Genomic DNA, 13,714 nt, shown 5'->3' with positions numbered 1-13,714 from the left:
CGCATTTTCCAACCGGGCCCGACAGACAAGAGGCGATTTTTGTCGGTCGGGCGAGATGGTTTATTTCGAGAATGCGAATTGTCGCGACCTTTGCCAAAGCCCAGGCCGGCCGGATCGAACTGGTTCGAGTGCAGGGGCGCACGGTGCACATCGGGAAAAAAATCTGTTAATTGAAAACTATTCAAATTCCCGTGGAGCACCACCGCAAAGCCAGAACACGCCACACTGGCCAAACGTAAATATTTATTTGGAGGTTATTTGGCGGCATTTTACGGCCGATATTAAAGGTCGCCGCAAATTTATGATCCGGCACATTAAATCGCATCGTAAAGTCGAATTTTTGCTAATTTATCGCGCTCCATATTCAATAATCGTCGTTTATTTTTTTGCGAGTGTGTCCGAGCCCGCTTGATTTAGATGCCTGTTTTTCATGGCGCGCGCGTTATTTTTAGTTGATGCCTTTTTTCGAGTATTTCAACTTAATTTAATAGATTTTTTTAATTTCCACCACCCGTCCAAGACCAAGAGGGACGCTTTGGCGACGCGCATGAGCGATGACGCGGCTGATGGGTTTGACAGTCCGGGTTGTCTGATCTGTGGGAATATAGAGTGTGAAGGAATGTCAAAAATTTCGTTTTTTTCTGCCCAAATTTGCGTATTTTACCGATTTCGAATCGCCCCATGGACATGGACGCAAACAGCGCAAAAAACACAGTTTTAACTGAAAATTCAGAGGAAAGCGGCAGCATAAGACCAGTTGTCGCTCCCCTGCTTTGTCGAAGCCCACACTATGTCCATCGCGATCGCCCATGCTAGTCGAGAGCAGGACAGACGATTGTTGTGGCAGATGCCCTGCGCGCGTTGGCGGCAGCCGGGCGCTTGCCTGCCTGTCAGTGAGCTGACGGGTCAACGTCCTCCGGTTCGTTTTTGAGGCGAAAATCGCCTTTTAGTGAGTGAATTGAGTGGGTGAGTGCCTCCCGGGGATGGAAAGCAAGGCCCCGTTTCCCCAGAATACCGATCGCGCGCTTTGCAGCGCATTCCGACAAGGTAAGAGCGCAAAAGCCGCTAGAGCATAGGAGGCCCACTACTTGGGTAGTGGAGAAGCGCCGTTTAGTCAGTGAGTGAGTGCCTCTGGCACGGTTTTTTTGCGAAAACTGATCCCAGGCCTGAGCCCCTCTTCAAAAAGTTGGCGCGTGCAGTTAGCAGGTTCATGCCCGGACTGGCTGCGTCTCTCTCACATCAGCTAGTCCAGAGCAGGATCGATATACGTCAAGCGTTGAGCGGCAACGTGGCACTTGTCCTCGTTCGTTTAATAGTCAGTGAGAGGCTCCTGTCAGGTACGAGCGGAAAACTTGCAGTATATCCATCTTTTTCAGAACAGCCAGTCTAGAGCGGGATGGATATGCGCTGTTGTTTGTCTCCCGATGACGGTTAGTGGTGACAGTGTGACGTAGGGGAGAAGGCCCCAAAATGAAACGGCTCGCCTAAAGTGAAAAACATCTACTATGGATCTCAAGTGAATAAATTGCACTGGGGCCCCCTTTCGGGGGGGGCCCATAGCGTCCATGCGCACTAATACAGCCGCCGGCTTAATCACAGCACAGGTGAGGTTAGGACAGTTCGAAGCCGGTGTTGCAGCTGACCGCGTAGCGCAGCTTCTCGCGCAGCGTGCCCTTCTTCTGGTAGTTGGGCAGCTTCAGCAGGTTGAAGCAGGTGGAGGAGGTGGGCAGCCGGTTCTGCGGATCCTTCTTCCGTATGGTGAAGAAGCCGCGGAAGACGCTGCCTGCAACCGAGGGAAAAAGACGCTGAAACGGCGCGCGGTGATGAGAGGGGCGAGTGACGCACCGATGGTGTCCCCCGTGTCCTCGTCGTCGCCCACTTCGACGCAGCGAATGGAGAAGGGCGGCTCCAGATGGGCGAAGCCCAGCAGGGGCGGCTTGGAGCAGCTGGTGACGAACTTGAGGAACATGCGCCGCTCCTCGTCGCTGAAGTCGCGCTCCAGAATGTCCCACAGCCAGCCAATCACGCGATGGGAGTCGTGGAAGCCGCCGTAGTACTGGCAGTGCTTGCGCAGATCGCGCAGGTCCAGCGGGACGTTGTCGCCCGAGATCAGCCGCTGCAGCTGATTGGTCAGAGTCAGTCCATGGCCACGCCCCCCTCCAGTTACTCACCTCGGGCGTGGAGAAGAGCGTCAGCCAATCGGGGTTGACGATCGAGCGGAAGCCCTTGATGAAGGCCGCCGTCTGCTCCTTGATCTGCACATGCATCCGGAAGTGGGCCATCAGGTGGATGTAGTTGATGCTGCAACCGCGAGAGGGAGTTACGGGAGCGCGGCAATGTGAGGGCGCGTTTACATGTTGTCCTTGGTGACGGGCACGGCGCGCCCGCCCGGGACCAGCTCGTGCGTCACCACGCGCCCCATATGGTCGTCATCGACGCTGAAAGTGAGGTTAAGATCGGCGACGTCGTCCTCATAGTGCTTCACGTAGCTGAGGCTGCGGTAGAGGGCGGGGTCCAGGGAGGGCAGCTCGTCCACCGAGCTGTACATGGCCTGCGACGTCTGCCCGGAGACCTGAAACGGAGCAAATCGGGCGCATTCGCCCCAATGTCGTGAAAGCGATGGGCGGCACCTGGCTGAGGAAGAACGAGGCGAACGGGACGTCCACGACGATTCCCTCGTAGACGGCCTTGCCGAGGATCTTGCCCGTGAACTCGAACAGTTGCAGATGGTTGTCCTGCAGATGGGAGGTGGGCGAGGGGTAGAGCCGCTCCTCGCTGGTCGCCTTGAACAGGTTGAGGGCGGGGTCGAAGACGCGCTTCACGCTCTCCTCGAGGAACTCCTTGAAGACGCCGTCCTGGTCGATGCCGGCCTCGTCCAGCCCGTACTCGTTGATGAAGCGCACGCGTATCACGCCCTTGAGCGCCTGCGGCGGCAGAATCGTCAACTGCCGGTAGCCGTCCTCGACTATGCGGTTCCTGTCAACCCCAAACGCGGTCAGTGTGGGCGTGGCCCGAAAGAGGGAGGGGCTCATCACCTGTGCACGGTGATGAGCGTGGATTGGCTGGCGGCGCACGCCGACTCAGTGAGCCCCAGCACGGTCCGCTCATTGGCGATGTACTTGCGGAAGAGGCGCACGCGGTCCTCGTGCGGGATGATGTGGGGCGTGGTCTGCAGCAGGAGCTGCGGGGCGCGCCGCCCCTTCTCCAGGTCGGCCAGAAAGGCGGCCACCTTGATGTCGCGCACCAGCCAATGGTCGGGGGGCGTGTAGCTGCGCCAGCAGTCGCGCTTGTAGAGCACCATCAGCAGCGTGTGCAGCGATTGGAACAGCGAGTTGCTCTGAATCGACTTGATGTCTGAAAGCCGGCCAATCAGCACAGGCGCCCGCTGCCAAGCCCCGCCCCCTACCGAACAGGTTGCCCAGCACCGCCTTGTAGAGGAACACGTTGAGGAAGTGGGACAGGGCGACGAAGTCGCCCAATCGGAACAGCCGCTGCTTCTCGTACATCTCGATGTCGTCCAGCAGGCTGGCGGGTGACAGTCAGTCAGTGGGCGAGTGAGTGGGGGGGGACAGCTACTCACGTGACATAGTGCGTCATGCAGTCGGCGAACAGTTGCAGCATCTGGAACTCGGGGGCGGAGCACTTGGTGTTGAAGGCCAGATGGTCGAGGAACGTCTTGAGCCCGCAGGTGGGCCCCAAGGAGCACAGGAACAGCCACAGGTCGTACAGGATGGTGTTCTGGTAGCAAAGGCCTGCGCCAAAAAAGGAGTTTTGAACACTTTTTTTTTGCTTTTTTACCAGTGAGGATGTCCAGCTGCATTTGGGTGAGCGTGTGCAGGGCGGTGTGGAAGAGGGAGCAGATCAGCACGACGCGGTGCACCTCCGGGCTGCCCAGGGGGCGGTAGGGGCGCTGCGCGCCCGCCTTGGCCCCGCCCTTCTCCAGCATCTTCTTGAAGAAGCCCTGCGGCTGTGCGGGGGCGGGGCCGGCGGGCGGAGCCGCCCCCTCCACCAGCCGGGCCAGGAAGTGGCCCAGCAGGATCTGGATGACGTCGACGTGCCACAGCAGCTGCAGCTGCGCCTTGATGGGGCCGATGGCGGCGTGCAGGCCCGGATCSAGCGGCTGCGCGAACCAGCCCAGCACCGGGTGCCAGTGGGTGAGCGTCGACTGTTTGCTCACCACGTAGTTCTGGCAGCTTTCCAGCAGCCCGGTGACGACCACCTGCAAGGGGCGGGGCTTAGCCTGGCTAGCAAAAAGGGGGGGGAGTGGCTGACCGTGAAGGTGGGGAAGCAGAGGCTGGGCAGGGTGGAGTGGCGCTCCAGGTGCGCCATCTGGATCAGGTTGGCCAGCAGACAGAGCGCGTAGCTGCCCTCTAGTGCGTTGAACACGATGCGCATCGACTGCTGGCTGGACAGCAGCTCCAACGTTCTGGTGAAGATTCGGTGATGTTGCAACGTGGCAATGCTCTGCAACCGGTGAGTGAGTGAGTGAGTGGGAAAGTGCCCCTCTGCGTGAGGGGGTACCTCAGACGACGCGGCTTGTAGGTGATGCAGCAGCGCCGGCACTGCGAGCACGTTGATGAGGAAGATCGTCATGAATTTGTCGGAGAAGTTGGCGGAGACGAGGGGGCGCAGCCCCAAAGTGATGACGGCCGAGACGGAGGCGGCCTTGAGGCGGCCCAGGCCCCGGATCAGCAGCCCCTGAAACAGTGCGGGGTGAACAGGCCCTTCGGGGGCCTGTTGAGGTGGGGTACCTTGAGGACCAGATAGAAGCCCTTGTGGAAGAGCTGCCCCATCAGGTTGGCGCAGAGCTGGTTCATGCCGCCGCGCAGCGGCGCCATGGCCTTGATCTTGAGCACCGCCCAGGTGTTGGTGCTGGTGAAGGCCACCAGCACGTGCAGGAAGAGCACGATGGCCTTCATGTCGGCGGCCAGCTCGGGCTTGAGGTCGTTCAGGTAGACGCAGCACGTCCAGAGGACGCGGTTCATGTGGGCGATCCACTGGAGCACGTGCTCCTTGCCTAGGGCTGCGCCCCCGCTTCGGTTAGTTTAGTGGCTCGGGTGATGGCTGGCGCCACTTACCCACCCCCACGTAGCTGAGTTTGGGCGAGTCGCAGTCCAGCGACGCCACCAGGTAGCGGCACAGCTTGGCGAAGCGCTCCGTGTCGCGCCCCTTGCGCCACACCAGCAGCAGCCGCACGCCCAGCTGGTAGACCTCGGGCGCCGGCTTGGTGCACTGGTCGGGCAGCGCCCGATCGAACTCCTCACTGAAAGGCAGCCGCGTGTAATGGGGGCGCAGCCCCGGGCGCGTCGACTACTCACAGAATGGCGCCGGCGAACTTGAGGCGCGCCAGCCAGCCCCGCACGCTCGCCTGCAGCAGGACGGCGGCCGCCTCGCGGCGCTTTTCGAGCGCCCGCTCCTCCCGGGCCGCCTTGGTCAGCTCGAGGAAGTCGCCCTTTGGGTTGCCGCCGCTGCGGAACATGGCGCACTCTCACAGGGCCCCCCTTTTGCACGAAACTGCCATTGGGGCCAGCGCTCGCTTTGTTTACGGGCGTCAATGTCATGCGTTGACGTCTTCTGTGCGCGCGGCCGCGCTAACCTGCAAGTGGGCGGCGTTGCCAACGCTGGGCGTGGTTGCACCCGATTTTTTAATCTGGACTAAACAAATTTTTAAATACTCGGGAACTGGTCGGGGAACTGAAAATGCGGCAATTCGAGGATAAACAGTTTTATTTCCCCCACTAGGGCAAAACACAGTGCATTAATTGTTTGGGAGCGAGGCCTGCCGGCGACGTTGCCAGCGAGTGCTCCGCCCTCACTACAACCATCCATGTGAAGTTGGGCGCGTTGACAGGAACGAATGCGCTGCTGCCAGCTGGGGCGGCTTTCCGCAGCTGTCCGGGGGATCGCTGTCACATAATTAGTGTACTCCAACAGGTGTCGGGAGTTGAGGATACCAGAGCACCTGATGAAGTACAATAGGCATGTGACTGAGGAGGCTGGCAACCGCGCCCTGCTAGTGGGCCTCCGGGGCGGCGAGACTGAGGGGCGCTGCGCGCGCTACTTCAGGTACCTGACTGGTGCCAAAGAGCAGTCGGAGGCACCGAGGTAGCGCCCACAGCGACGCCACTGGAACCCGTGTGGGGCGGGGCTCCGGGAACCGGTTCTCTACCTGATGTGCCAAATCGGCAAGGTCAACGCTGACGCATTTGGGGTAGGGCCTGGTTGCCAGACGTCGCTGGAAGTCGTCAACAGACGTGACTCACGCGGACACAAAGCCTCTTTGTGCGATTGATCAGCAGCTATTTTCGGGCCGGATGCCACGACTCGGCCGTCCTCAGGGCGGCCATGCGGTTGGTCGGTTTGCAGGTTAGGGGGCGCTGAAAGGGCGGCACGTGCCCTACTTACCGGCGGTTGCACCAGATTGCACAACATTTTGGGGAGCAGGCAGGGTTCCGGTCGGCGAGCGCGATGACGTCAGCGTCTGGAACCTTCGGCGGCGCAAAAAAGCGTGCTGATCCCACGTAGTGCGAAACGGCCGCCTGTTACCATGCGGGATCGGCGTCGCGAGCCGCCCAATGAGCGCGTTTGGGGACAAGGCTGAAGATCGCTGATCGCCTCGCACACCGACGGCGGTCGCCCAGCCGCCCCAGATCGCCACACTTGTCAGGCGAAAGGCCTTCGGCTGGCCGATGCGAGCCCGAGCCGAAGCAGCCGAGCGAGCCGAAGCGACCGCGCCGACCGACCCGAACGAAGTGATCGAGCTGACGACGGGGCCGGCGTAGGAACCGAAGCTGATCGCGCGCCGACCAATCGGAGGCGAGCCGGGCGCCGAGCGCGCCCGAGACAGGCCGAACGCGCCCGTCGCACCCTGGTGTGAACCGGACTGTCTGGAGGTCCTTAACCTAACTTAACGACCGCGACGTGAACCGTCGCATCGCGGCGCGGCCGCCGACAGCCGCCCCGCACCCCCGCGCCGCCCCGCGGTTGCAGTTTCGGGCATTCGCTGCTCAGTCTTGGGGATTTTGATGGTCGCCATTTGGCAACTGTCGAAAATTAATTGGGTTTTTTCGCGGACAGCCTCCCAGTGCGGTTCGTCGGCCCGTTTCGATCGGCCACTTTCTCGGCACAGCTTTGTTTGGTTGGGCCGTTATCGATGTTGGGTGACAGACGCAACTGTCACAAACCTCAAAAATGACGCATGCAGACGGTAACGTCAAGCCGTTTGACACCAAGTGTCAGTGTCAGACGGGCGGTGTAAGGGGGGGGTGGGTGAAAGCGCGTCGGCTTAAGGGCGCCGCCGGGTGACGTCAACGGACGCCCCCGTCTAGACGGGCGAGCTGAAACGCGCAGCGCCGGACATGCAGTTCATCCCGCAAGGTCGGCACGTGGCGGCGCGCCAGTGGCGCACGCCCAGGGAAAAAAGGTGATTCATCCCGGATGCGGCGCCCAATCTGGCATTTTCTTAATAAAAACGATAACAAACAACAAATAAGTGGAAGCCGCGTGCGTCACCGGCGACTGACGCTCCGATCGTTCGTTCAGTGCTATTTTTAGTGTCAATTGTTTAAATTTGGACAGGAACGTTGTTGAGACGGTTTTTTCATCGGAACGATCTGGCACCACTGTACAGGGTGGCCGAGTTGTCACGAAAGTCAAATTGTTACTTTTCTGGGTTCTCCAGAATTTTCCGACGGCGACGACGATGGAATATTCGCAATGTTTCGCGAGTTTTACAGCCAATACTTTCCAAATTGACCAATAAAGAACATTTTACTGCTTCTTTCACTTGTTTTCTTTCACCCTTTTTCAACCCAAGTGCCAACAGAGGCGACAATGAGCCACACAAAGTAGTGACGAAAAATCAGCAGCAGGAGTTTAGCGTTACGCTATTTTTCCCCCGTTGTAGGTGCTCTCTATTTACGAAACTTTGCCGACCATGAAGATTTCGTTTTGTATCAAATCAGCACCATGTTTAAGCGGGTGGCGAGCAAAAATCAAAATTAGAGACTTGCTACACCCAGATTCAAAATAAGGGAACGCTAACGCTAAAAACGAATCTCCTGATATTCGATCGCTACCTCTTCCTACATGCTACTGCCCTGGTASAAACGAAAATCTGCATTTGCCATCAGAACTTTTCCATTAGAGACTTGCTACACGCACGTTCAAAATAAGGGAACGCTAACGTTAAAAACGAATCTCCTCCTGATATTCGCTCGCTACCTCCTTCAACATGCTGCTGCCCTGGTAGAAACGAAGATCTGCATTTGCCATCAGAACTTTTCTATTAGAGGCTTGCTACACCCACATTTAAATTAAGGGAACGCTAACGCTGAAAACGTATCTTCTCCTGATATTCGCTCGCTACCTCTTCCAACATGCTGCTGCCCTGGTAGAAACGAAGAAAATTTGCAGTTGCCATCAGAACTTTTTCATTAGAGACTTGCTACACCCCCATTAAAAATAAGGGAACGCTAACGCTAAAAACGAATCTCCTCCTAATATTCGCTGGCTACCTCCTTCAACATGCTGCTGCCCTCGTACAAACGAAAATCTGCATTTGACTCTGACTACAGTGTTGCCAGATTTCAGCTGATTTGAATCGTTATTATAGAAAGAGAGAGAGAGAAAGTGAGGAAGATATTATTATATATTTACCGAATGATTTGAAACATCGATAAAATAAATTATTTCCGATTTAAAACGTCTACCGAAAATCAGTTGAAGATTAAGCGTTGAAAGAATTTTTTTTAAATAATTAAAATATTAAAGATTATAACAATTATAAAGAAAATCCAACACAATTTTAGTTTATAATAATATGTTATTTTATTTAACAAAAGTTATACACAAAATTAGAAGTTACAATAATAGCATTAATAATAATAATAATATTTACGGACTTGCCGTTTTTACAATGAAGTCTTATCCTAATTATCACTTTTATTATTTATTGGGTCACGAGACGTTAGACATAACATTATTATAAACATATATAATAAAATAAAACAAAATAATTTTAACAGTAATAAAACGTGCCCATGGCACTATTTTGCGTTTTTAAGAAAAATATGCCAAAACACTAATAAAATAATCTGAGAATTTATTTTTTTTATCATTGATTAGTTGATAGGAGTGCTAGAAATAGGAATTAATTTCAGAATAAGCTAGGCTAAGACACATATGTACTAGACAAGGGCAGAAAGACCGATTGGGTCGATAGCCTTCTTCTGTAGGAAATAAAGATTATTTATGTATATAATCTTTGTTGCTAATAAAAATGTAAATTTTATGAGGGAAAAATATCGCAGCCCACCATATATTTTTCATTTTATTAAATTCAATTTACTTAAGTTTTTGTAAGTTTTGAAATAATATATGTTAACTGAGTTGAACTACACGTTGTTCCACGCTGCTTTATTTTTAGACACATAAAAGATCCGATAATCTACCGCCCATCCCTAGTCGATAATAATTTTTTAACCTAACTTAGTTTGAACACAGATGGTGATTGAAATAAGAAAAACATCCCAAACAATCCCATAGATTCCTATAGAGAAAATATCGAGAAAAGTCAAGACGACCTTTACTATAACAAGCATACATTCCTGATAGAGGAATTTTGCCATTTGCAATACAAGAAGAATTTCGAATAGAAGAAGTGAACAAAATAACTAAAAGTTTGCACAGTTTAATGTTTTCTTCAGCGACGTATTGAGGGCGTTTCAAATGAAATGTACACACTTTGGCATTTATGTGATTTATTACATTTATACTTTTGGTACATTGGTTCCTCGAACAACACGTTAAAATGGCATAAAAATAAAAAATTATATACACAGGGTGAACCGAAAACATCGAAAAATTTAAAAAATAACATTGAAGATTAAAAGTTCAATTAATCAATTGTATCTACGTGATTCTGGGTTAAAACGATTAGTATCTACATGATTAATGCAAGGTTAAATGCGTTTTTCTAGCAGGAAAAGAGCAATTTTCCCTTTGCCCAAGTTGCACCGGGTCCCAGAAATGAGTTACTCACTCACCAGCCGATGAGTTGTGACACTCAACACACCAACACAGTGTCAGTCACTGACTGCATTCATGGGATCGCGCCTGATCGCCCCAACAGGCACCAAAACGGTATTTTAGCGGATTTTCAATCAATTAAGAAAAAGCTCGGGCGGCGCAGACAAAAGGGGGGGCGGGGGCCGACGCACCGGAGCGCATCCAATCGGTTTCAATGGCACCTTTTCGCCAAGGTGAACAACCGAGCGCATCGAGGGCAGGGACTTTGCGCGCCGTCCGGCAACAGCGCGCCGCCTCAGCCACGTTCACACCGGCGAAATGCGCCCGATTGTCAGTCGAGACGCCGACAGCGTCTGAACTTGGCATCGATTGCCGTTTTTTCTGCCGTTTTATTTGCTTCAATTTGGCCGGTCTGGCTGGTGGCGCGCCACTGATTCTGGGCGCATTTCACTCGGTCAGGTACCCAGAAGGGGGGCGCGTGACGTCACGCCGCCGCCCCCGTTTCTGCTTCGTGCAGTTGCTAAGCGGGCGGCCTCAAGGTCGCGGCAAGGACACGTGTGGAACCCGCCGGAACCCGGCCTGGTTGCCACGCGCCCGCTCAGTTGCATAAAAAATCGCGATTTGCTTTCTAGAAAATCGCTAAAATTTGACACTGGCAACGCCGCCCCGATTGGGCGCAACCACAAGCCAACAGTGACGAGTTTTCCGGTGACGCAGCGCCCATTCTGGCACCGAAACGTGCGTCATTTCCGCCTTTTCTGGGGAATTTTCGGGTTTGGGGCGCCGCCACTGGCGCCGACCGGTTCGGGCGCGCTAAAAATAGCCGATTGGCCGAGGCCAAGGCTGGGCGCGCGACCGATTTCGGTACCATTCCGAGCGGCGCGACCCACAAACCAAACAGCGCAAACATTCCAATGACAGTGACAGCTGACAGTACATTGGCGCCAGTTCAAAAGCCCCAATCGAAACGGGTTGTCAATGTCATCAACGCCAATCAATTGCCAACAGGCGCGTCAACTGTCACTCCACCAATGACAATGACACAAATGTGACGTTGCTGACAGTTGAACTGGCGCATATACCGGGAGCAATAGAGAGAGAGAGAGAAGGCACCAACCTGGTCGGACTCGGCGATGCGAGCTCACTCGCACTCTCATAGGGCGACGTGGCTCTGGGGCGGCACCCAGCGCAGACAGGCGGGGTCGATCTCCTTGAGCAGATGGCCGCGACGTTTCACCCACTCGTCGAGCACGTCCTGCTTCTTCAGCACGATGTGCTTCCCCTTCCAGTACTTCATCATGCCGAGCGCCTGCAACGTGGACACGATGTCGTACGAGTGGATCGCCATCTCTTGGCTGATGTCCTTCACTGACAGCGTGGTGCCGGCGCGCGCGCACAAATAGTTGAGCAGCACGTCCTTCCAGTAGGAGCGGTAGGAGATCAGCCCCAAGTCGCTGAGCGGCTTCTCGGGCGACCCGATTTTGCCCTCTACGCGCGTCAGCAGGTAACCTGCAAAAGGGCGCAAACGATGCACTCAACAGCGTTGCCGCAGGCAGCGCCCAATATTAATGGGGGCGGCAACACCGTCCAGACGTCGCCTATCGATCGGCGTCGAGGTCAACAGTCGCCCCCCTCGTCTGTCTCCCGCCCGCAAGAAGCTGGAGTCTGGGGGGGGCGCTCGGCTCCCCCAGGCCACTCGATTATTTGGCGCAAGGAGCCCGACGTTGGGGGAGATCAGCCCCCACCCCACTCTGTCTAGCCGGGTCAACGGCCCCGCAGGGGAGGGGGGCGTTACGTTGCGCAGCCAGACGCAGATCGATTGCCTCCAGTGACAACTGTCACAACGTGACAGCTGCCACTTGACACATGCGCCCAAAAACCCCCCTGAACTTACTGAAGTCGATCAGCAGGCGGCCGTAGCCCTGGCGCTGATAGGGGGGCAGCGTGAGGATGCACGACACGTTGTAGTTGAGAAACGAGTTCTTCTCCTGCAAGCAGACCGGAAAAAAAAGCGAAATTAGTCCGGCAAAGGCATTTTGGAGTGATTCATGCCGGCCTGTCACCTGTCAATCGACCACCCGCTCCGCCCCCCAACCGGCGCAATTGTTGCGCCGGTTGCCGGGCAGCAACGACGGGAGCCAGACCGCAATGCATTAGCGGAACGGGCGCGCTGACGTCATCCGAATTCTTCAGATTGCACCGATGAAGATCGCCGCGGAATGTCCGCTTTCTGTTGCTAGGTGGAAGCCGTTTGGACTAAATTTAGAATGCGATACGAGCGGTACGGGGGCCGGTCGATAGTTCGATTGGAGTGGTTTGTTTTGGGGCCGGCAACGTTGCAACGTTGCACCGGTGTAGGCCTGGTTGCCTGCCACTCACCTTGCTGAAGTAGCCGACGGTGTGACAGCCCTCGCTGTCCACCAGCGTCATCACGTAGAAGAGAAAGGGCTCGACGTCGTAGTAGAGGGTCTTGTGGTCGAGGAAGAACTTGGCGAGCAGACACAGGTTCTGGCAGTACTGCTTGTACTTTTTGCCGTCCACCTCCCACACGCTGACCCTGTCCTTGCGGTAGACCTCCTCGCCCGGCGGATGGCGCCACACGCACTTGATGACGTGCCGCTCGAGGATGGTGCGCGACTTCATGTAGCGCAGACAGTACTCGCAGATGTAGAGCTTGGGCAGGCGCGCGTAGTCCTCCGGGTAGGGGCTCTGGTACCAGACCTCCATCTCGAACTTGCCCATCTCGATCGACTTGGTGCCTGCGCAGCGTGGGGGGTGAGTGCGGGGGGGCGCGATGCGCCCTGCCGGCCTACCTTTGGTGCTCGGCAGGCTCCTCAGCTCCGCCTCGATGCGCTCGCTGGCCAGCGCCTGCGCGTCCCGGAACAGCGTCAGGTCGTACTCGGGCACGAAGTTGCTCAGCTCGGGCTCCCGGGTTTTCTCCAGCTGCGGCTTGACGTCTGCAAGAAGAGATGCGTCAGTGGGGCCGTCAGCGGCTCAGCACACTCACATGCGCACCCTCCATGGGCTCCTGCTTGAACTTGGCGCGCAGGTCCCGGATGCGCGCCAGGTTCGCCTGGTGGTCGGCGTCGCGCTGCTGCGCAGTCTGGCGCGCCTCCTCGCGCTTGCGCCGCTCCGCCAGCTCGCTGCCGCACTTCGCCAGCGTGACGTTGTGGTAGGCGGGGCACGCCTCCAGGATGAAGTGCGTGTCGAACTTGCCGCTCAGGTGGCCGGCGCTGGTGCAGCCCTCTAGCGGGCAGGTGCGCTCCACGATCACCACCTCGCTGCGCTTCGACTTGCTATCGGGTTTTTTCGTGTTCTTCGCCTTGCCCTTGGTGGCGGGCGGCGCCCGCTTGACGGGCGAGCGGCTGGGCGAGCGCTTCGTGCTCTCCGTGTCCGAGTCGCTGTCCGAGTAGGGGGCCTTGCCGAGCACGTGCTTCGACTTGCGCGTGCTCGCCGAGCGCGTCAGCTTGCGCGTCACCGCTTCCGCCTCAGAACCGGAACCGGGCCGTTTGGGGGCCCCCCGGCCGCCCTCCTTGTCCGAGTCGTCGTCGCTGGATTCGCTGTCGCTGCTGCTGGTCGAACCTGCCAAACGGACCCTTTAGTCGGTCACCCTATCGGGGGGCGCTGGCCGCTTACCAGTACTGGAGCTCACCGAGCTGGCCGAGCTCTCCTTCGCCTTCTTCGG

General features: G+C 56.1%; 3 protein-coding genes and 1 long non-coding RNA gene across 5 annotated transcripts in view; 1 reads left to right on the top strand and 3 right to left on the bottom strand.

Annotated features, from left to right (window-relative positions):
- Positions 1-629, top strand: part of LOC109533368 (pre-piRNA 3'-exonuclease trimmer) — a gene marked incomplete in the record, with an annotated part of 3,702 nt that extends 3,073 nt beyond the window's left edge. Inside the window, 1 exon segment of the mRNA XM_048662899.1 lies at positions 1-629.
- An 856-nt stretch (positions 630-1,485) lies between these two features.
- On the bottom strand, positions 1,486-5,619 carry LOC109533364 (ubiquitin-protein ligase E3B). 2 transcript variants are annotated; one of them, XM_048662891.1, is made up of 14 exons: positions 5,319-5,619; positions 5,079-5,263; positions 4,752-5,023; positions 4,522-4,698; positions 4,273-4,464; positions 3,799-4,219; positions 3,581-3,752; positions 3,407-3,525; positions 3,036-3,354; positions 2,631-2,976; positions 2,355-2,572; positions 2,172-2,301; positions 1,846-2,116; positions 1,486-1,783 (listed from the first exon to the last, which is right to left on the bottom strand). In XM_048662891.1, the coding sequence occupies exons 1-14, from the start codon at positions 5,477-5,479 to the stop codon at positions 1,611-1,613; spliced, it is 3,156 nt and encodes a 1,051-aa protein (XP_048518848.1). In that variant the 5' UTR covers positions 5,480-5,619; the 3' UTR covers positions 1,486-1,610. The 2 variants fall into 2 exon arrangements, with proteins under 2 accessions (XP_048518848.1, XP_048518847.1); XM_048662890.1 differs by having other exon boundaries at positions 1,846-2,122; positions 5,319-5,618.
- Positions 5,620-5,712: 93 nt separating this feature from the next.
- LOC125503089 lies at positions 5,713-6,738 on the bottom strand. Its single transcript, XR_007280676.1, has 2 exons — positions 6,170-6,738; positions 5,713-5,962 (listed from the first exon to the last, which is right to left on the bottom strand). It is a non-coding gene; the product is annotated as an uncharacterized LOC125503089 (long non-coding RNA).
- Positions 6,739-9,744: 3,006 nt separating this feature from the next.
- LOC109533369 (histone acetyltransferase KAT7) overlaps positions 9,745-13,714 on the bottom strand; it is a gene marked incomplete in the record, with an annotated part of 5,852 nt that continues 1,882 nt past the window's right edge. Inside the window, 6 exon segments of the mRNA XM_048662896.1 lie at positions 9,745-11,538; positions 11,924-12,017; positions 12,409-12,788; positions 12,843-12,986; positions 13,045-13,611; positions 13,666-13,714. Coding sequence (XP_048518853.1) covers positions 11,183-11,538; positions 11,924-12,017; positions 12,409-12,788; positions 12,843-12,986; positions 13,045-13,611; positions 13,666-13,714 — 1,590 coding nt within the window.

The sequence above is a fragment of the Dendroctonus ponderosae genome, unplaced genomic scaffold (assembly GCF_020466585.1).
Source record: "Dendroctonus ponderosae isolate FM_Combo_2020 unplaced genomic scaffold, Dpon_F_20191213v2 Dpon_F_20191213_12, whole genome shotgun sequence".
In the NCBI taxonomy this organism is placed as follows: Eukaryota; Metazoa; Arthropoda; class Insecta; order Coleoptera; family Curculionidae; genus Dendroctonus; species Dendroctonus ponderosae.
This window is presented reverse-complemented; position numbering and strand designations above follow the sequence as displayed.